This window comes from Anoplopoma fimbria, chromosome 6 (assembly GCF_027596085.1).
Source record: "Anoplopoma fimbria isolate UVic2021 breed Golden Eagle Sablefish chromosome 6, Afim_UVic_2022, whole genome shotgun sequence".
NCBI lineage: Eukaryota > Metazoa > Chordata > Actinopteri > Perciformes > Anoplopomatidae > Anoplopoma > Anoplopoma fimbria.
Genome location: NC_072454.1, coordinates 487,884 through 509,759, shown reverse-complemented (window position 1 = coordinate 509,759; position 21,876 = coordinate 487,884). Strand labels below are relative to the sequence as shown.

The 21,876-nt window shown below is 46.3% G+C and overlaps 1 protein-coding gene across 1 annotated transcript in view; it reads left to right on the top strand.

Annotated features, from left to right (window-relative positions):
- The first annotated feature begins 2,154 nt into the window (after nucleotides 1–2,154).
- Nucleotides 2,155–21,876, top strand: part of LOC129091968 (cullin-9) — a 29,368-nt gene continuing 9,646 nt past the window's right edge. The window contains 28 exon segments of the mRNA XM_054599680.1: nucleotides 2,155–2,284; nucleotides 4,627–5,304; nucleotides 7,232–7,386; nucleotides 7,672–7,786; nucleotides 7,789–8,297; nucleotides 8,717–8,858; nucleotides 8,936–9,126; nucleotides 9,311–9,497; nucleotides 9,576–9,821; nucleotides 9,968–10,166; nucleotides 11,684–11,885; nucleotides 12,911–13,101; nucleotides 13,177–13,373; nucleotides 13,703–13,851; nucleotides 14,092–14,180; nucleotides 14,344–14,449; nucleotides 14,531–14,758; nucleotides 15,367–15,457; nucleotides 15,552–15,723; nucleotides 16,390–16,495; nucleotides 16,623–16,718; nucleotides 16,809–16,984; nucleotides 17,075–17,208; nucleotides 18,537–18,722; nucleotides 20,122–20,151; nucleotides 21,016–21,152; nucleotides 21,228–21,410; nucleotides 21,572–21,729. Of these exon segments, the coding sequence (XP_054455655.1) occupies nucleotides 4,632–5,304; nucleotides 7,232–7,386; nucleotides 7,672–7,786; nucleotides 7,789–8,297; nucleotides 8,717–8,858; nucleotides 8,936–9,126; nucleotides 9,311–9,497; nucleotides 9,576–9,821; nucleotides 9,968–10,166; nucleotides 11,684–11,885; nucleotides 12,911–13,101; nucleotides 13,177–13,373; nucleotides 13,703–13,851; nucleotides 14,092–14,180; nucleotides 14,344–14,449; nucleotides 14,531–14,758; nucleotides 15,367–15,457; nucleotides 15,552–15,723; nucleotides 16,390–16,495; nucleotides 16,623–16,718; nucleotides 16,809–16,984; nucleotides 17,075–17,208; nucleotides 18,537–18,722; nucleotides 20,122–20,151; nucleotides 21,016–21,152; nucleotides 21,228–21,410; nucleotides 21,572–21,729 (5,048 nt within the window). The 5' untranslated portion in view covers nucleotides 2,155–2,284; nucleotides 4,627–4,631.

The following is a 21,876-nucleotide window of genomic DNA, read 5'->3' as shown; positions in this document are numbered from 1 at the left end:
ACAGAGAGAGAGAGAGAGAGAGAGAGAGAGAGACAGAGAGAGAGAGAGAGAGAGAGAGAGAGAGAGAGAGAGAGAGAGAGAGACAGAGAGAGAGACAGACAGAGAGACAGACAGAGAGAGAGAGAGAGAGAGAGAGAGACAGAGAGAGAGACAGAGAGACAGAGAGGTGAGAGAGGAGAGAGAGACAGACAGAGACAGAGAGAGAGAGAAACATTTATGTTAATGAGCTGTTGTTATGTTAATGAGCTGTCCTTATGCTAATGAGTTGTCATTATGTTAATGAGCAGTTGTTATGTTAACGAGCTGTCATTATGTCAATAGCTGTCGTAATGTTAATGAGCTGTCGTTATGTTAATGAGCAGTTGTTATGTTAATGAGCTGTCATTATGTTAATAGCTGTCGTTATGTTAATAGCTGTCATTATAATAATAATAATAATAATAATAATCAATCCTTTATTAGTCCCACAATGGGGAAATTATTTCTCTGCATTTAACCCATCCCGGAGGAGCAGTGGGCTGCAATGAAGCGCCCGGGAGCAACTTGGGGTTAGGTGTCTCGCTCAAGGACACCTCGGCATGTTGCCGGTAGAGGGGTTTGAACCACCAACCTTGTGGTTACGGGACAAGCGCTCTACCTCATGTGCCACAGCCGCCCCATTATGCTAATGAGCTGCCGTTATGTTAATATCTGTCGTTATGTTAATGAGCTTTAATTATCATCATGACTGAAACATTTATGTTAATGAGCTTTAATTATCATTATGACTAAAACATTTACATTAATGTGCTTGCATTATCGTTATGACAAATATTTTATGTTAATGAGCTTCAATTATCATCATGACTGAAACATTTATGTTAATGAGCGGGGCTGTCATTATGTGGCACATGAGGTAGAGAGCTTGTCCCGTAACCACAAGGTTGGTGGTTCAAACCCCTCTACAGTCAACATGCCGAGGTGTCCTTGAATATCAGCATTATGTTAACCTAACCCCATTATGTTAATGAGCTCCCCGGGCGCTTCATTGCAGCCCATGCTATCCGGGATGGGTTAAATGCAGAGAAATAATTTAATATCCCATTGTGGGACTAATAAAGGCTTAATTATTATTATTATTATTATTATTATTATTATTATTATTTATTATTATTATTATTATTATTATCATCATCACTGAAACATTTATGTTAATGAGCTTCAATTATCATCATGACTGAAACATTTATGTTAATGAGCTGTTGTTATGTTAAAAGCTGTCATTATGTTAATGAGCTTTAACGTGTATGTTGATGAGCTTTAACGTGTATGTTAATGAGCTTTAACATTTATGTTAATGAGCTTTAATTATCATGACTGAAACATTTATGTTAATGAGCTTTAATTATCATTATGACTAAAACATTGACATTAATGTTAATCATCATTTATGTTAATGCGCTGTCATTATGTTAATGACTAATGTTAATGATTGACATTAAATGAGCTTCATTATGTTATCATCACTGAAACATTTATGTTAATGAGCTGTATTAATGAGCTGTCATTATGTTAATATCAGTCATTATGTTAATAGCTGTCATTATGTTAATATCAGTCATTATGTTAATAGCTGTCATTATGTTAATATCAGTCATTATGTTAATGTCTGTCATTATGTTAATGAGCTGTCATTATGTTAATGAGCTGTCATTATGTTAATATCAGTCATTATGTTAATGAGCTGTCATTATGTTAATATCAGTCATTATGTTAATGAGCTGTCATTATGTTAATATCAGTCATTATGTTAATGAGCTGTCATTATGTTAATTAATTATGTTAATATCAGTCATTATGTTAATGAGCTGTCATTATGTTAATGAGCTGTCATTATGTTAATATCAGTCATTATGTTAATGAATGAGCATGTCATGTTAATAATATGTCATTATGTTAATTACCTGTCATGTTAATATCAGTCATTATGTTAATGAGCTGTCATTATGTTAATGAGCTGTCATTATGTTAATATCAGTCATTATGTTAATGAGCTGTCATGTTAATATCAGTCTCCAGGGTGAGTTGTATGGCGGTGTATTCTCCGCTGCGCACAGCAGGGGGCGGTGAGCTCGTCCTGCTCTGGTTGGTCCTCCCACAGACCACAGAAGAAGAAGAAGAGCAGCGGCTCCGTAGAAGAAGAGTCACAGCGCTGCTGCGCATCACGGAGCTCCGGAACCAGCGAGACGGAAGAGACGAGAGACGAGAGACGAGACGGAGGGCCGAGCAGCGACGGCCAGTGCATGTGAGTACTGAGAGTACTGAGAGTACTGAGAGTACTGAGAGTACTGAGAGTACTGAGAGTACTGAGAGTACTGAGAGTACTGAGAGTACTCCCGAGTACTGGTGCTCCCCCCGGTGCTCCCGGTGCTCCTGAGAGTGCTCCCCCGGTGCTCCCCCCGGTGCTCCCGGTGCTCCCGGTGCTCCCCCCGGTGCTCCTCCCTCCCGGTGCTCCCCCCGGTGCTCCCGGTGCTCCCCCCGGTGCTCCTCCCGGTGCTCCCCGCTGTGTCACGACACGCCGAACCGAGGCTCTCACCTGGAACACTCCCAGTGCTAACGTTAGCTCTGCGTTAGCATCAGGCTGTACCAGGACACGATGACGTCACAGCCGCCAGCACGTCCTACCAGTACCAGAGAAGTACTGAGTACTTTATAGTACATGTTACTGTAGTACTGAGTACTTTATAGTACATGTTACTGTAGTACTGAGTACTTTATAGTACATGTTACTGTAGTACTGAGTACTTTATAGTACATGTTACTGTAGTACTGAGTACTTTATAGTACATGTTACTGTAGTACTGAGTACTTTATAGTACATGTTACTGTAGTACTGAGTACTTTATAGTACATGTTACTGTAGTACTGAGTACTTTAGTACATTTATGTAGTACTGAGTACTTTATAGTACTGTAGTACTGAGTACTTTATAGTACATGTTACTGTAGTACTGAGTACTTTATAGTACATGTTACTGTAGTACTGAGTACTTTATAGTAGTACTGTAGTACTGAGTACTTTATAGTACATAGTACATGTTACTGTAGTACTGAGTACTTTATAGTACATGTTACTGTAGTACTGAGTACTGTACATGTACTGTAGTACTGAGTAGTACTTTATAGTACATGTTACTGTTAGTACTGAGTACTTTATAGTACATGTTACTGTAGTACTGAGTACTTTATAGTACACAGATCATGTTACTGTAGTACTGAGTACTTTATAGTACATGTTACTGTAGTACTGAGTACTTTATAGTACATGTTACTGTAGTACTGAGTACTTTATAGTACATGTTACTGTAGTACTGAGTACTTTATAGTACACATGTTACTGTAGTACTGAGTACTTTATAGTACATGTTACTGTAGTACTGAGTACTTTATAGTACATGTTACTGTAGTACTGAGTACTTTATAGTACATGTTACTGTAGTACTGAGTACTTTATAGTACATGTTACTGTAGTACTGAGTACTTTATAGTACACATGTTACTGTAGTACTGAGTACTTTATAGTACACAGTTACTGTTACTGAGTTTTAACTTTATAGTAGTTACTGTATACTTTATATATAGTACATGTTACTAGTACACATGTTAGTATCTGAGTACTGAGTACTTTATAGTACACATGTTACTGTAGTACTGAGTACTTTATAGTACATGTTACTGTAGTACTGAGTACTTTATAGTACATGTTACTGTAGTACTGAGTACTTTATAGTACATGTTACTGTAGTACTGAGTACTTTATAGTACATGTTACTGTAGTACTGAGTACTTTATAGTACACATGTTACTGTAGTACTGAGTACTTTATAGTACACATGTTACTGTAGTAGTACTTTATAGTACACATGTTACTTTATAGTACATAGTACATGTTACTGTAGTACTGAGTACTTTATAGTACACATGTTACTGTAGTACTGAGTACTTTATAGTACACATGTTACTGTAGTACTGAGTACTTTATAGTACACATGTTATGTAGTACTGAGGTGTGTGTTGGCGGCTAACGTGTTAGCAGCACAGATTCTGTTGTCAGTGAGTTCAGGTATTAGACGGAGCCCTGGTGAAGCTAACTGCTGAACACAGTAATAACCCATGTTACTAGTTATAAAATACACTACTCAATATCTAAGCACATTCACTCAAGCACTGTACATAAGTACTCATTTGAGGTACTTGTACTTTACTTGACTATTTAAATTATCTGCTACTTTCTACTTCTCCTACTCTACACCTCAGAGGTACATATTGTACTTTTACTGTACTACATCTCAGAGGTAACTATTTCATTATAGCTGAAGTTGAAGCCCTGAAAGTAGTTGAAGTGTCAGTTAAGATAAAACTTTATTCATCTCGAGGGAAATTGTCGTTCTAATAGGTTGTGTAATTATTGAGTTATGGATTTGATGCGTGACAGTACAGGAGGACGTGGACGCTGCAGACTCAGTCTTTTAAAGAAATGGACAAATATTCAAAGTGAATATATTTCAGAAATGATTAAAGTAATGATGATAAAATGTGATCGAGGTTCATAACTCCCTTGTCCTCTAATAATCCTCCGTCTCCACAGCAACCATGGTGGGCGAACGCCGCAATGGGAACCTGCTGGTCCAGCTGGGCCCGAGGCTGCAGGCGTATCCAGAGGAGCTGATCCGCCAGCGGCGCAACCACGACGGGCAGACTGAGTACCTGATTCGCTGGTGCCTCGTCACCCTGGATGACGGCTCCGGCTCCGGGGGCGGAGCCAGCGAGGCGGGCGGGACGGGCGGCGGCGGCTCCGGGTCAGACAGGTCCGGTGGCTCCACGTCAGGAGAGATCAAGCCGGAGAACATCCTGATGTGGATGTCCACTGAGGACGTGTACGCCAACTGCCCCAGCCTGCTGGGGAAGAGGAAGACGGACTCGCAGCAGGAGGCGCAGCGCGGCGAGGCCTCCGGAGGGCAGGGCAGCGGCGGAGAGTTTCCCACCGATGTCACCTTCGACGAGGTGGAGCTGTCGGACATGAAGGAGGACGTGAAGAACCTGGTGTGTCGAGCCAGGAAGCAGATGGCCAAGAAGAGCGACTTCTCCATCAGCATCACGCACACCATCCACGTGCTGAGCGCCTACGCCGGCATCGGCTCGCTGGTCGGGGTCTTCAAGGAGACCGGCGCTCTCAACCTGCTGATGGAGCTGCTGTGCAACAAGGAGACGCAGACCCGACGTAGCGCCGGGAAGATGCTGCGAGCGCTCGCCTCACACGACGCAGGTAACCACAAGCTTTATGAACCGGAAGACGCTGCTCTCTGATTGGCTGGCAGGTGTCTGATGAGGTCATGTGGATCAGAGAGCTGGAGAGGAGCTGGCAGGTTGTTACAGCTGGGCTGAGCCAGGCTATAAGGATGTGAGGTACAGAAGTCCCATCATGTCCAATCACACACTGTATATAAAGAGGACGTCGTCATGGTGACGACTCTCATTGGTTTGCGGATGTTTTGAAGTGTCAAGTTAATCAATTCGGCCGTCGCCATCTTGTTTTTGGCAGCCAGTGAACAGGAAGTATTGAAGAAGAGATTGAGACCATAAACTCATGTTTACAATGTTTACTGAGGGAATAAATCAAGAGAGAAGTAGAGTCATTTTCTCATAGACTTCTATACAACCAGAGGAGTCGCCCCCTGGTGGACAGCAGAGAGAATGCAGCTTTAACACATGAAGCTCTGACTTCACTTTAAAGAGCCAGAGGTTGTCTCCTGGTCCTGTCTCTCTGTGAGCTACAAACCGTTGTGGCTCTGGTCTGGTTTAGTCTGGCCCTGATAGCGTCTCAAACAGGAACCCGTCTGGTTTGCTGTGTCACCGCGGTTCATATCTTCACATCCTCTTTGTTCTTCTTCTTCTTCTTCTTCTTCTTCTTCTTCTTCTTCTTCTTCTTCTTCTTCTGTGTCGTCCCCGCTGGCTGTGATCACATGTTGGATCAAAACTACTTTCACATTTTTAAATGATGTCAGACTTTTCCTTTTGGCCGCATGTGGAGAAACATCCTGGGCGAGGAGCAGCTGAGAGTTTCTCCCATGAGTCATTGCAGCGTTCAGTGTGATAACATCAGACCAGAGGAGAGCTCTCACTCTGACTCTGTTTCAGAAACCCACATACAGAAAACAGCTTTTATATGTATTATTCTGCTGCTGCAGAGGTCCTCTGTTAGACTCAGATGCTGCTCTCAGATCTGTTTTGATTCACAGGGATAGTCTGGTACGCTGACGTCAGCACATCACTGCTAAATGATGCTGAGTCATCATGGATCGTTTCTGATGTCTGACCGTCTGTCTGATGAGCTTACCTCAAACATATGTGTCGTTAGGTAACGTGTCAGCTGATCACCTTCAGGGTTCAGATCAATACAAACCCTCAGACTGGGTCTGAGCCCAACAGGCAAATCAAACTACTCATTCACTTCTAGCTGAGGTTGATGACATCATATCATATTTCATAAAAGAGAAATGGTACACTGATGGTAAACCCAGAGCATGGAAAGTCAAATCAGATAGAATGATAATACAAACGACCACGAGAGGTCGTCTGTCTGAGGAAATCCTGAAAATAATCACTGATCTGCTCCGTGTGTGTTGACATGAAAAGACGTGACCGTACGCTCGGTGTCGTGTCTGTTCATCTTTTCTCTACGTTCCTTTAGAAATACACCATCTAGAAGCTTGGTCTGTATATTAATGATTAAAAACACACGTACAGTAGCCAGAGAGCTACCGTCTCCTGTGTGTGTCAGTCATAAACTCTCTTATATTAAACTACACATGGAATGCTTTCTAAATACTAAACTAAATATCCTGTGTATGAACCCGGGTCTTTTATCAGGACTCACATAGTGGACCAGATGTTCACTGAATCTGACGACAACGTTTAAGGAATCAGCTGACCCGGAGACGAGGAATGGACTGAGATCAGATCAGCTGCTTTCAGCGTTTAAATCTCTGACAGCGTGTCACTGTCACACCTAGCAGTCTCTGCTGAGGGAAAACTCAAACACCATTTCCTGTGAAGTGAAACTACAGTAACGTTTAGTTTCTCACTAAACCTCAGTGTGTGACTCTAAAACGTGTTGAAGACAGAACTGTTACGTCCATGTCTTCTTCTCTGGTCTCTGACGTCGTGTCCTCTGGTCTCCGTCCCCCTTGCAGGAAGTCGTGCGTACGTCCTGCTGTCCCTCAGTCAGCAGGACGGCATCGAGCAGCACATGGACTTTGATAACCGCTACACTCTGCTGGAGCTGTTTGCGGAGACGACGTCCTCAGAGGAGCACGGCATCTCCTTTGAAGGGATTCACCTGCCGCAGGTAAAGTCCAGACCACCTCCTCCTCCTCCTCCTCCTCCTCTGTGTCTCCTGTCCACTGAAGAGACACACCTTCTAATCCTTCATGTATTATTTATGATGATTATGAATATATCCATATTAATATCGTCATGATGTTATTATAAATAATATGACTATTGTTGTTGTTGTTATTCTTGTTATTAATAATATTAAAACATTATTATGATTATTGTTATTCTTCTTATTATATTTATAATTCCTTTTCTTGATTGTATTCCTGTTGATATTCGTCCCGTCCGTCCTCAGATTCCGGGGAAGCTGCTGTTCTCTCTGGTGAAACGTTACCTGTGCGTGACGTCGCTGATGGACAAGCTCAACACGGCGGGGGCGGAGTCAAACTCTGACAGACAGGACGCCAGCCCCTCCCCGCCTCCTCCAGCACCGCCCACCAGACGGATCACCTCCGCGTCCAGCGAGAGTTCGACTTCACCATGGCCATGGCCAACCTCATCTCTGAGCTGGTCCGCGTGATGGGCTGGGACCGGAACCGGCAGTCCCCCGATGGCTCCGCCCACGGCCTGGGAGGAGGCGGGGCCTGCTGGGAGGAGCCGGGGGAGGAGGCGTCCCGCCCCGTCCTCAGATCCATCTTCCAGCCTCGGTTCTGCGCCTCTCCCGTTGTCCTCACCGCCAACTCCAATGTAGCGGCTCCTGTCGTCGCCGCCGCCGCCGCCGCCTCCACGCCGCCGAAGAAGAAGACGGGAAATGGATACAAAACACGCTCCGACTTCGCCAGCCGCTCGGCCTACGTGGAGTACGTCCAGGACAACCTGAAGAGCGGCATGATGGTCCGCATGCTGGAGGACTACGAGGAGGTCAGCGCCGGAGACGAAGGAGAGTTTCGCTACAGCAACGACGGCTCGCCACCTGTCCAGGTGAGGAAACAGCTGTTTAGACATCAACATCAACAAAGGTCTGATCCACACACAGGAAGTGAACAGGAAGTACATCACAACAGACCGCCAGTTATCGGTTTATACCACGAGGTCACCATCATGTCTGTGAGCGCTGCTTCCAGCTGTTAGAGGCTACAGCGCCCCCTGCTGGTCGGAGGAGTAAAGGAGCATTTACTGGACAGTAAAGATCAGTTACAACCCGCGGGAGTCAGTAATACCTGCAGGAGTCAGTAATACCTGCAGGAGTAGTAATACCTGCAGGAGGCAGTACTGCCTGCAGGAGTCAGTAATACCCTCAGGAGTCAGTACTGCCTGTGTGATGTGTTCACATGTACAGAAACATAGGAACAGGTAGACTGTCTCCAGAACCCTGACCTGTGTCTGTGTGCTGTGTTCAGGTGTACTGGAGCTCCCTGTCCAGGACTTACTGGGTCCACTGGCACATGGTGGAGATCCTGGGCAGCGGCAGCAGCAGTCAGGCTGAGAAGGAGACCCAGGAAAAGGCGTCAACCCTGACGGAGGCTCTCAAACTCACGGCTGGTAAGATCCGATCCCACCTGAGGTGTCCACCTGTCCGAGCTCAGCAGGTGAACGTGTTTCTTCTTCTGCTCCCGCAGTGAGTCAGACATTCTTCTCCAAGCCCCCCGGGGGTCTCTACTCGCTGCCCTACCTGTCCGAGGGTCTGCACCTGGAGACGCCGGCTCTGTGTCGGGCCGAGTGGTGGGAGGTCCTCTTCTTCATCAAGAAGCTGGAGCTCAAACAGCAGCAGGAGGTCAACGGCATCCTGCTGCAGAGCCTCGATGACCAGGTGAGAAACACAGACGCCAAGGAGCATGCTGGGAAACTGAGGCTCCCGTCTTTGTTAAAGGTCCTGTGGACATCATTAAGTATTTGTCAGCAGAAAAAAAAGAACAAGCCTGGTCTAAATTGACCGAAGGTGGTCACTCACACCTGTCTGTATAACGCCGTCTGTCCTTCTGTCTGTCCTGAAGGAGGCGGAGCTGGACGATTCGTCTCTGATTGGTCTGTCTGTCCCTGGAGACGTGGCTAAGAAGCTGCTTCACTACCTGAAGCAGAAGCTGCCATCGTCATGTCTGAGCGACCTGCTGTGTTCTCACACCTTCTCCAAACACTACCTGAGAAGAGGAGGAAGAAGTCTGGAGGACGAAGAGCTGCTGGGTGAGGACACAAAGAGACACCTCTGTTTATATATAAAGCAGTGAGGACACAAGGAGACAAATAGACTTTGTTTTACAGCTGAAAGCTCTCTGGGTTCGTCCGGCCTTGGAGGAGGAGGAGGAGGAGGAGGAGCAGCAGGAGGACAAACCTCCTCCTCTGCGTCATCAGCCTCGACATCCTCTTCATCAGCAATGGGCTCCGTCTCCAAGAAAGCAAAGAAGGAACTTCCTGTTGATTCAGGCTGCAGCAGCTCGGAGACGGAGAACGAGCTGCCCTCAGAGGACGACAGCAAATATCCTGAGGACCTGGAGGACAAGATGAAAGGTAGGACGACATGTCCATAAAGTGAGGGTGTCCCGTTACAGATGTGGTGCTGAATGAGTGGGCGTTGAACCTGCTGCTTTATGTGTCCATGTGATGCCTCTGAGATCAGGACAGTCTATAGACCTGCTGTCCTGTCCTCCCTGCAGTGTTCAACAACCCGCGGGTCCAGGGGAAGAAGACGGTGTTGGAGAAGCTGGGGGAGGTGGTGGACATCCTGAAGAAGGGGGGGGCGGGCTCAGACCAGGCTCAGCAGCTGGCCGCCGTCCTCTTCATCACCAGGCTGCTGGAGGAGAAGGGGGTCCAGGAGAAAAACTCCATGAGGAGCGATTCTGCCCAGACCATACGGTGAGAAACCGTCACCAAGAAACCAAGAGAGACGATCGGTAGAGAGCTCCAGGAGATACACCGAGCCGGAGGGTAGTTCAAGTCTCCTGGGAGATTAGTGTGTTCCAGGAAATAGGCAGTACGTCTAGGTAGTGGTAGTCTATATGTGATCTGTTCTGATCCCCCTCATGGTTCAACATGGATTAATGACACAGTTTAACGTTAACCAGCACAGTGTCAATAAAGTTTTACTGACGATCGTTCTCCTCCAATACTCAGTAAAACATGAGATCAGGACTTCATTCATGTTTCTCTAGTCTCTGATCTCTGATAATGTTACATTGTAAACAACCAACCTGTGTTTAAACAAACAGGAGAGCTAGTAACGTTAGCAGCACCGCTAACGGCTAACAGGAGGAGAGCTAGTAACGTTAGCAGCACCGCTAACGGCTTACAGGAGGAGAGCTAGTAACGTTAGCAGCACCGCTAACGTCTAACAGGAGGAGAGCTAGTAACGTTAGCAGCACTGCTAACGGATAACGGGAGGAGAGCTAGTAACGTTAGCAGCACCGCTAACGGCCAACAGGAGGAGAGCTAGTAACGTTAGCAGCACCGCTAACAAGAGGAGAGCTAGTAACGTTAGCAGCACCACTAACAGGAGGAGAGCTAGTAACGTTAGCAGCACCACTAACGGCCAACAGGAGGAGAGCTAGTAACGTTAGCAGCACCGCTAACAGGAGGAGAGCTAGTAACGTTAGCAGCACTGCTAACGGATAACAGGAGGAGAGCTAGTAACGTTAGCAGCACCGCTAACGGCCAACAGGAGGAGAGCTAGTAACGTTAGCAGCACCGCTAACAGGAGGAGAGCTAGTAACGTTAGCAGCACCGCTAACAGGAGGAGAGCTAGTAACGTTAGCAGCACCGCTAACGGATAACAGGAGGAGAGCTAGTAACGTTAGCAGCACCGCTAACGGCCAACAGGAGGAGAGCTAGTAACGTTGGCAGCACCGCTAACGGCTAACAGGAGGAGAGCTAGTAACGTTAGCAGCACCGCTAACAGCTAACAGGAGGAGAGCTAGTAACGTTAGCAGCACCGTTAACGGCTAACAGGAGGAGAGCTAGTAATGTTAGCAGCACCGCTAACGGCTAACAGGAGGAGAGCTAGTAACGTTAGCAGCACCGTTAACGGCTAACAGGAGGAGAGCTAGTAATGTTAGCAGCACCGCTAACGGATAACAGGAGGAGAGCTAGTAACGTTAGCAGCACCGCTAACGGATAACAGGAGGAGAGCTAGTAACGTTAGCAGCACCGCTAACAGGAGGAGAGCTAGTAACGTTAGCAGCACCGCTAACGGCTAACAGGAGGAGAGCTAGTAACGTTGGCAGCACCGCTAACAGCTAACAGGAGGAGAGCTAGTAACGTTGGCAGCACCGCTAACAGCTAACAGGAGGAGAGCTAGTAACGTTAGCAGCACCGCTACTCGATGCTTGAAGCTCGTTTCTGTATCTCAGCCTGTCTGTCTGTCTGTCCTCCGTCAGGGACAAGGTGCTGAAGCTGCTGGTGGAGCTGCTGGGTTCGTCCTCTAAAGACCTGGTGATCGGCACGCTGAGACTCACTCACCTCCTCATGCTGAAGTACGAGTGGAGGGTTTCCTTCGCCACCGAGGGCGGAGTCAAAGCCGTCCTGTCCTGCATGCAGGAGTTCTCCACCGTCACTCACGTCCAGCAGCTGGCGCTCGCAGTGAGACTCCCTCCTCATATCTACTGCAGTGTAGAGTTATCTGTAGAGAGATGTGTGTTGAAGGTCTATGGTTGTCCTTAGAGCTACTAGAAACAAAACGTCAGAAGGAAAAACAGTTAGACGGATGATTGAAGCTCATCTTCAGCCTTTAAGGTTCAGTTTGGTCTCTCAGGTTGTTCTGAGAGTTATGGAACCACTCAAACATCTCACACAGCCCATCAGTGGAAGCTGGTATTCACCATGAGACTCTCTGCTGTCTCAGACCTCAACACTGACAGAAATAAGATTACATCATCAGCAGGTGATCAATCTGATCTTAAGGTATCATGTGATGAGGTCGTCCAATGAGCACATGACACACAGCGGCGTGAAGTGAAGCCGTGTGGTTCCTTCACAAAAACAGTCAAGAGTTTTTCCTTCTAATTGTACCGCTTTTATCTCACTATATATCGCTATAGCAGCGTCGCTATAATAATAATAATAATAATAATTAAGCCTTTATTATTCCCACAATGGGGAAATTACAATTCCCTGCATCTAACCATCCCGGAGGAGCAGTGGGCTGCTAAGAAGCACCCGGGAGCAACTGGGGGTTGGGTGTCTCGCTCAAGGACACCTCGGCATGTTGACTGTAGAGGGGTTCAAACCACCAACCTTGTGGTTACGGGACGAGCACTCTACCTGGTGTGCCACAGCCGCCCTAACAGCATCACTATGGCCACGTCTCTATAGCCGCGTCGCTATAACAGCGTCGCTGTTAAATCTAATGATCCAACAGCAGGGCTTCACTACTTTACCTCTGACTTCCTGTTTTGATTCCGGTAGACGGACAAAGGCAGATGAAAGGTTTTTAACTACAATGGACTGAATACTTTTTAATTTGATTCTGATCATTTGGAACATTTTTGAAGCTTGTGTTGCGACGCATCTCGGTGTGACTGGGGCCTCAGTGTGACTCTCCATGTGACCTGTGTTGTTGTTGTTGTTATTGATGATGTTGTTGTTGTCGTCGTCGTTGTGGTCAGACTCTGAAGGTGATCTCTGGAGCCAGTAAACACGACCTGCGCAGCGTGGGCAGCAGCCTCCCGCTCTCTGAGTCCGGCACTCAGATGATGTTGGAGATCTTCGCCAGCATCGGCTCGGCCACGCCCGAAGGCTCCAAAGGCCTGCTGGCAGCCGTCCCCGCCGCCATCGACCTCATGCTGCAGACTAAAGGGTAACTTCCTGCCGCATGGTTACACCGTCGGCTCCCTCCGGTGATCCCCTTTACTGATTGTCGTCCTCTGTGCAGCTGCACGCTGTCGGTGCGTAACGGCCTGCTGGTCGTCATCATGCTCATCTCCAACCACAAGAGCCTGGCGGAGCAGCTGGTGGCCGCCGACGTCACCGCCGTCCTCAAGAAGTGTCTGACTCTGTCCAGAGCCGAGACCATGCTGGCCATCATCGCCCTCAACCACATCTCCATGGTGCACAAGCTGGAGAGCAAAGGTAGGTCACATGACCACAGTCAACTGTGTCTTTATCACTTTCAGGGACAGAGAGGATCTTTAATCTGGTCCTGAACCAGTCTCAGGTTAGTCCTGATCCTCTATAGACCTCCATCAGTAAACAGACCATCAGAGAGAAGATCGTCTGTTTCTATAAAGTTATTCTTAAAGCTCGTCATCGGAGACACCGGGTCGGATTCTGGAGAAACCAGATGAAATCATGCAGGTTCACCAGAAACTACTTCAGCTCAGACTCCAGCAGTAATTATAATTATATATTATCGTCAAACATAGAAAGAAATTGATCGGTTCTTCTTCTGTGGTGCTCAGAGTGTCGTGAGCAGCTGGACTTTAAGGACACAGAGCTGCAGATGTTGGTGGTGAGTCTGAAGGAGCTGACGGCCACTAAAGAGGTGATCCAGACTCTGGAGCAGCTGCTGTGTGACGACGCCTCCCAGCTGGAGGAGGAGCGCAGCCAGGTACCCGTCTGCTTATTGACTGATTCATGATAGTGTTATTGATCTGATCGGTCCCAATCAGCGCTGACACACTCACAGACTCAGCTGACGCGGTGCAAAGTAACTAAGTACATCTACTCGAGTACCACTCTGAGGTACTTGTACTTTACACTGGTACTCCTCTGCATCAGCAGAAACATCAGCTTGTCATGTATTGATCTGTTGCTTTATCGTTGCATATTGATGATGATGTTGTCTCAGGTGACTCACAGTCGGGACACTTATCAGGATCTGGTCCGTCTGATGGAGCAGCACCGAGCAGACCGGGCCGTCCAGCTGTCCATACTCAGGTACTGACCGGCCACAGCCTGTGACCTCCGACCTTGGTGGTGATGTGATGATGATGATGGTGTGGTGATGTGATGATCTGATTATGATGGTGTGATTGTGGTATGGTGGTGATGTGGTGATGGTGATGTGGAGCTCATCTGGTTGGCTGTTTGTTACTTGCAGGATCCTGAACAAGTTCCTGGACAGCTACCAGGAGGACATGCTGCCGTGGCACGAGAGCATCGAGCCCTGCCTGTCCTCCATGACGGCCTTCATCAACGACAGAGAGGTTGGTTCAGACCAGGAGGAGGAGGAGGGGCGCTGAGACCTCCTCAGGGTGTACGTTAACCGCCTGTGATTGGTTGTTTAGGTGGTCCAGCAGTTCATCCGCTTCCTGTACCGGCTGGCGTCCCTGAACAAGGACTACACGGTGGTGATGTGTCGCCTGGGGACCAAAGAGGCTCTGGTGAAAGCTCTGGACAAACACAGCACCAACCTGCTGCTGGTCACCGAGCTCAGAGACCTCATCACCGACTGTGAGAAGTACGCCAGCCTCTACAAGAAGATGACCACCAGCGTCCTGGCGGGATGCATCCAGGTATGCGGGAGACATCTCCTTCATCGACCGCAGGAAGCCTTCAAGGTTTTAAAAAGTCTGGAAGGGTCCTCACCGCTAGGATTTTATGGATCCTAGTACTCGTATCAATACTCGTATCAATACTCGTATCTATACTCGTATCAATACTCGTATCTGTACTCTTATCTATACTCTTATCGGTTCTTTTTGATCATTTTGTGAGAAGACATTTCATTAATAAAAGAATCAAGATGTCTTTATTATTCTAGTATGTAAACAAATGTTCTTTCTTGAGCATCAACACAAGAAGTTCATAAATCTTTAAAACTCATTCTCAGCTGATCAATAATGTCAGTGATTATCTTTCATTGATCATCCTCTTCCTCTGATCAGACTACCGTTACCTTGGTGACCAGGATGGACGGCTGATCTCCAAACAGTATAAACTGATCATTTGTGCAGACTGATGTTCTGCTTGTTGTCCAGATGTTTCCTCCTAACTTGTGAGGCTTTTATTGAGTTTGAGACAACGACAGTTCTCAGAGTCTACTGGAGGAATGTGTAGAACCACTTTGGATGTGTGTGTTCTCTCTAAACACAGCTGAACAATACTTCCTGTTTCCTGTCAGATGGTGTTGGGTCAGATTGAGGAGCATCGTCGAAGCCATCAGCCAATCAACATCCCCTTCTTCGACGTGTTCCTGAGGAATCTCTGCCAAGGTCGGTTTACAGTCAACGCTCCATTTAACTGACCTCACATCTGATAAAGTAGTAAATACTGTAATTTAATATGAAGATTATGTGCTGTGTTCAGGCTCCAGCGTGGAGCTCAAGGAGGACAAGTGCTGGGAGAAGGTGGAGGTTTCGTCCAATCACCATCGAGCTAACAAGCTGACTGACAAGAACCCCAAAACCTACTGGGAGTCCAACGGCTGCACCGGCTCGCACTTCATCAACATCTACATGCACAAAGGAGTCGTCATCAGGTACACGGTGCTGCAAATACCACTGATATCTAAATAATCTGATTAATAAACATGAAGAATATTTAAATAATCAGAAAATTAAACATGAAGAATATTTAAATTAATCTGAATATTAAACATGAAGAATATTTAAAATAATCTGATTAATAAACATGAAGAATATTTAAAATAATCTGAAGATTAAACATGAAGAATATTTAAAATAATCTGATTAATAAACATGAAGAATATTTAAAATAATCTGATTAATAAACATGAAGAATATTTAAAATAATCTGAAGATTAAACATGAAGAATATTTAAAATAATATGATTAATAAACATGAAGAATATTTAAAATAATCTGAAGATTAAACATGAAGAATATTTAAAATAATCTGAAGATTAAACATGAAGAATATTTAAAATAATTGATTAATAAACATGAAGAATATTTAAATTAATCTGAAGATCAAACATGAAGAATATTTAAATTAATCTGAAGATCAAACATGAAGAATATTTAAATTAATCTGAAGATCAAACATGAAGAATATTTAAATTAATCTGAAGATCAAACATGAAGAATATTTAAATTAATCTGAAGATCAAACATGAAGAATATTTGAAGACGTAGAAGATAAAACCATGTTACAGCTGAAATATGAACCTCTGCTGTGTGTTCAGACAACTGGCCATCCAGGTGGCCAGCGAGGACTCGAGCTACATGCCGGCCCGGGTTCTGGTTCTGGGAGGAGACGACCCGACCAACATCAACACAGAACTGAACACGGTGAGCCTCCTCCTCCTCATTGATGAAGGCTCAGTTTGTGGTTCACCCAAAGCCTAATAAATTCAGAACTACATGGATGTAATGATGTAAAAACTAAATTAATAACATTGTGTGTGTGTTTATGCAGGTGAATGTGACTCCGTCGGCCAGTCGGGTGGTCCTCCTGGAGAACATGACCAGGTTCTGGTCCATCATCCAGATCAGGGTCAAGAGATGTCAGCAGGTAAATTCTGACCCTTCCCTTCACCTACAGACCCCGCCTCCTTTATACAGAACCCGCCTCCTTTATACTGACCCCGCCTCTCTCTGCCAGGGAGGTATCGATACTAGGGTCCACGGTTTCGAGGTTCTGGGTCCGAAGCCGACGTTCTGGCCGGTTTTCAAAGAGCAGCTTTGCTGTCGGACTTACCTGTTCTACAGCACCAAGGCCCACACCTGGTGTCAAGAGGTGATGGAGGACAAGACGCAGCTGCTGCAGCTCTTCAACAAGTAAGTACTTCAATAATACTGTAATAATACTGTAATAACACTGTTGGTACTGCAGTTACACACTTATAATGGTTGTGTGTGTGTGTTCAGACTGAACAGCGCTCTGAGACACGAGCAGATGTTTGCTGATCGTTTCCTGCCGGACGCCGAGGCGTCTGAAGCTCTGGGTCGAACCTGCTGGGAGGCTCTGATCACCCCCATCGTCCACAGCATCACACTGTCAGGTACACACACACACACACACACACACACACACACACACACACACACACACACACACACACACACACACACACACACACACACACACACACACACACACACACAGGTACACACACACACACACACACACACACACAGCATCACACACACACACACACACACACACACACACACACACAGCACACACGTACACACACACACACACACACACACACACACACACACACACAGCATCACACACACACACACACACACACACACACACACACTCACACTGTCAGGTACACACACACACACACACACACACACACACACTGTCAGCATCACACTGTCAGGTACACACACACACACACACACAGGTCACACTGTCAGGTACACACACACACACACACACACACACACACACACACACACATCACACTGTCAGGTACACACACACACACACACACACACACACACACACACACACACACACACACACACATCACACTGTCAGGTACACACACACACACACACACACACACACACACACACACACACACACACACACACACACACACACACACACACACAGCATCACACTGTCAGGTACACACACACACACACACACACACACACACACACACACACACACATCACACTGTCAGCATCACACTGTCACACACACACACACACACAGCATCACACTGTCAGGTACACACACACACACACACACACACACACACACACACACACACACACAGCATCACACTGTCAGGTACACACACACACACACACACACACACACACACACACACACACACACACACACACACACACACACACACACACACACATCACACTGTCAGGTACACACACACACACACACACACACACACACAGCATCACACTGTCAGGTACACACACACACACACACACAGCATCACACTGTCAGGTACACACACACACACACACACACACACAGCATCACACTGTCAGGTACACACACACACACAGCATCACACTGTCAGGTACACACACACACACACACACACACACATCACACTGTCAGGTACACACACACACACACACACACACAGCATCACACTGTCAGGTCACACTGTCAGGTACACACACACACACACACACACACACACACACACACACACACACACACACACACACAGCATCACACTGTCAGGTACACACACACACACACACACACACACACACACACACACACACACAGCATCACACTGTCAGGTACACACACACACACAGGTGCTGAATTGTCCTCACAAAGATGGCCCTACCAGCTGACACACACTTTGCTTTCTCTGTGTTTACCCAGAATCCTCAGCGTCCAGCCCTCTGTCCTGGCTGCTCAGTGAGTACCTGGATAACGCCGAGTCGGCCCGCCGCTGCAAAGGCCGGGCGGCCATCTTTAACTCCAGAGTGAGACGCCTCACACACCTGCTGGTCCACGTGGACACCAGCCGGTTGGACAGCGAGGAGCTCAAACCCCCGGTCAAATCAAGTGAGTCCACTGATCCAATGAGGACGACGCTGATCTCGCCTCGTAAATATCTGAGGCGTGACATCACAGTGACATCACTATAAAGAAGTGGTGGTTTTCATAACTGATCAGAACGATGGCAAACATTACAAAACAAGTTGTTGAATAATCCTTCAAATATGTTTTAGGGATTTGAAAATATAGACAACGAACAAACACATGACACTTGCAATGGAAATTTTAAAAAAAAGTATACATACAGCGGGTAAAATAAGTATTGAACACGTCACCATTCTTCTCAGTAAATATATTTCTAAAGGTGCTATTGACATGAAATGTTCACCAGATGTCGGTAACAACCCAAGTAATCCATACATACAAAGAAAACCAAACAAATAAGTTCAGAGATTAAGTTATGTGTAATCAAATGGAATGACACAGGGAAAAAGTATTGAACACGCTTACTGAAATGTATTTAATACTTGGTACAGAAGCCTTTGTTGGTGATGACAGCTTCAAGACGCCTCCTGTGGAGAAACTAGTGGCATGCATTGCTCAGGTGTGATTTTGGCCCATTCTTCCACACAAACAGTCTTCAGATCTTGAAGGTTCCGTGTTCCTCTTCTATGAACTCTGATCTTTAGTTCTTTCCATAGAGTTTCTATTGGATTCAGGTCAGGTGATTGGCTGGGCCATTCTAGCAGCTTTATTTTCTTTCTCTGAAACCAATGGAGAGTTTCCTTGGCTGTGTGTTTGGGATCATTGTCTTGCTGAAATGTCCACCCTCGTTTCATCTTCATCATCCTGCTAGATGGCAGCAGATTTTTATCAAGAATGTCTCGGTACATTTTTCCATTCATCCTTCCTTCAATTATATGAAGTTTGCCAGTGCCGTATGCTGAAAAACAGCCCCACACCATGATGTTCCACCTCCAAACTTCACTGTTGGTCTGGTGTTTTTGGGGTGATGTGCAAATATTCACATACTTATATTATAGTTTATTTATGACTAAATTATCTTAATTTATCAGTTAACTATTTTTATTAAACTAAATTACTTTCAGTTTTAAGTTGCCTTCCTGAGTTATTTTATTTAAACTTTGATAGGAACTTAATCTCTGAACTTATTTGTTTGGTGTTCTTTGTATGTATGGATTACTTGGGTTGTTACCGACATCTGGGGAAAATTTCATGTCAATAACACCTTTAGAAATATATTTACTGAGAACAATGGTGACGTGTTCAATACTCATTTTACCCGCTGTATATATGTGTGTATATATATATAAACTTGGTTCCCTCACTCGGTCTTCTAGAGATCTAGTGAACGTCTCGTGTGTTTCTCTACAGACGGTAACATGTGACATGAATGTGATGATCATAAAGACGTGGATGTTTAAAGAGTTTATTTTGCTTTCAGAAGGTCTCAACCGAAGCAAAGAGCTGAAGAGTAAGTAACAGCTGAGGTCAGAGGTCAATCTGCTGTTTGTTTACGCTCTGTTCTGTAACGTTTCACGTCCAAATGAGGACAGGAAGTCGCCGCGGTGCCCCCTGCTGTGTGACGCCTGTCGTCTCAGATGACCTGCTCACATTAAAGGAGGAGCTAAACACTCATTAAGAGCTCAGTGAAGTACTAACTACTGTGGTACAAATACCACAGGGTACAAGTACCACAGGGTACTCATACCACAGGGTACAAGTACCACAGGGTACTCGTACCACAGGGTACAAGTACCACAGGGTACTCGTACCACAGGGTACAAGTACCACAGGGTACTCGTACCACACAATGCATCACATGTTTTTCTGTGTAAAATCTAAGTTTGTAAAGGAAGCAGTAAATATTGGTCCTCTGAGGCATCACCAGGCTTTAAAACACTGAACATGAAGAACCTTCCACAGCTGTCCTTAAGCATGAACCGGAGAGTCAGCACTCCATGGGTAATAGTCCTCCAGATGAAACCTGTCAGATTCAGGACTGAGACTGAGTCCTGGTGGTCTGAACCCGTCCAGCAGGGGGCGCCAGCTTCCTCGTCTGAACTCACTGATCAAACCAGAAGTCATCAGGACTCAGTCCATCTTTTTCTTTCAGTTTGGCTGCTCCTATTTTGACATGCCGACTTCCTGTTCCCATTTGTGGTGGAGACACTGCCGTGGTTTCTTTTCAGATGGAAAAGAAGGACAGAACAGAGACTGCACTGCTTTGTCTTTACGTTTCTGGCTGCAGTTATCATTGGTTTCATTTTTGAGATTTTAAATTCAACGCTGACGAGCTCCATTAAGGAAATGAACCGTTTAAACATTTGTCTTCCAGATGGTAAAGAGGGAAAGAACAAAGAGACGGCGGCGGCCTCTTCCTCCTCCTCCTCCTCCTCAGCCAAGCCCAAAGTGAAGAGCAGCAGCAGCATCGCGGGCATCGCCCTCTGCTGGCAGGGAGTGGTACAGTGCCAGGTAACGCAGCGATGCAGGATTTAATGATGGACCTCTAAAGTGTCCGTCTGTCCTCACATGTGGTCCCTCCCTCAGGTGAAGAGGTTCCTGGAGTCCAGCTGCAGTCTGCCGGACTTCGTGGAGCGGTACCGGACTCTGTACCTCCGGCTGAAGAACGCCATGGAGGAGCTGTTCGGACAGCAGACCGCCTTCGTCCTCGCACTCCGACACGGATTCTCTGCCGCCCTGCTGCAGCTCTCCATCCTCAGAGCCATGCACGTGAGTCAGGATTAACTAGAGACAGACAGACAGACAGACAATAATTAATGTTGATGATGGAATCGGACTGAATGGTTGTTAATGTGGCACCGTGGATGTAATGATAATAAACTGAACATCTTTCATTGTGTGCGTGTGCGTGTGTGTGTGTGTGTGTGCAGGTCAGTGAGCGTTTCGCTCAGTACATGGATCAAACCATCGAGGCGAGTGGAGTGTCGTCGGGTGGTGCTGACACTCTGGAGCGTCTGCAGCAGTTCTTGGAGCCGATGCTCTTCCTGTCGGGTCTAGAGCTCGCCAACACCTTCGAGCACTTCTACAGGTCCCTCACCCTCACCCTCATCCTCACCCTCATCCTCACCCTCACCCTCACCCTCATCCTCACCCTCATCCTCATCCTCACCCTCATCCTCATCCTCACCCTCATCCTCACCCTCACCCTCACCCTCATCCTCATCCTCACCCTCAT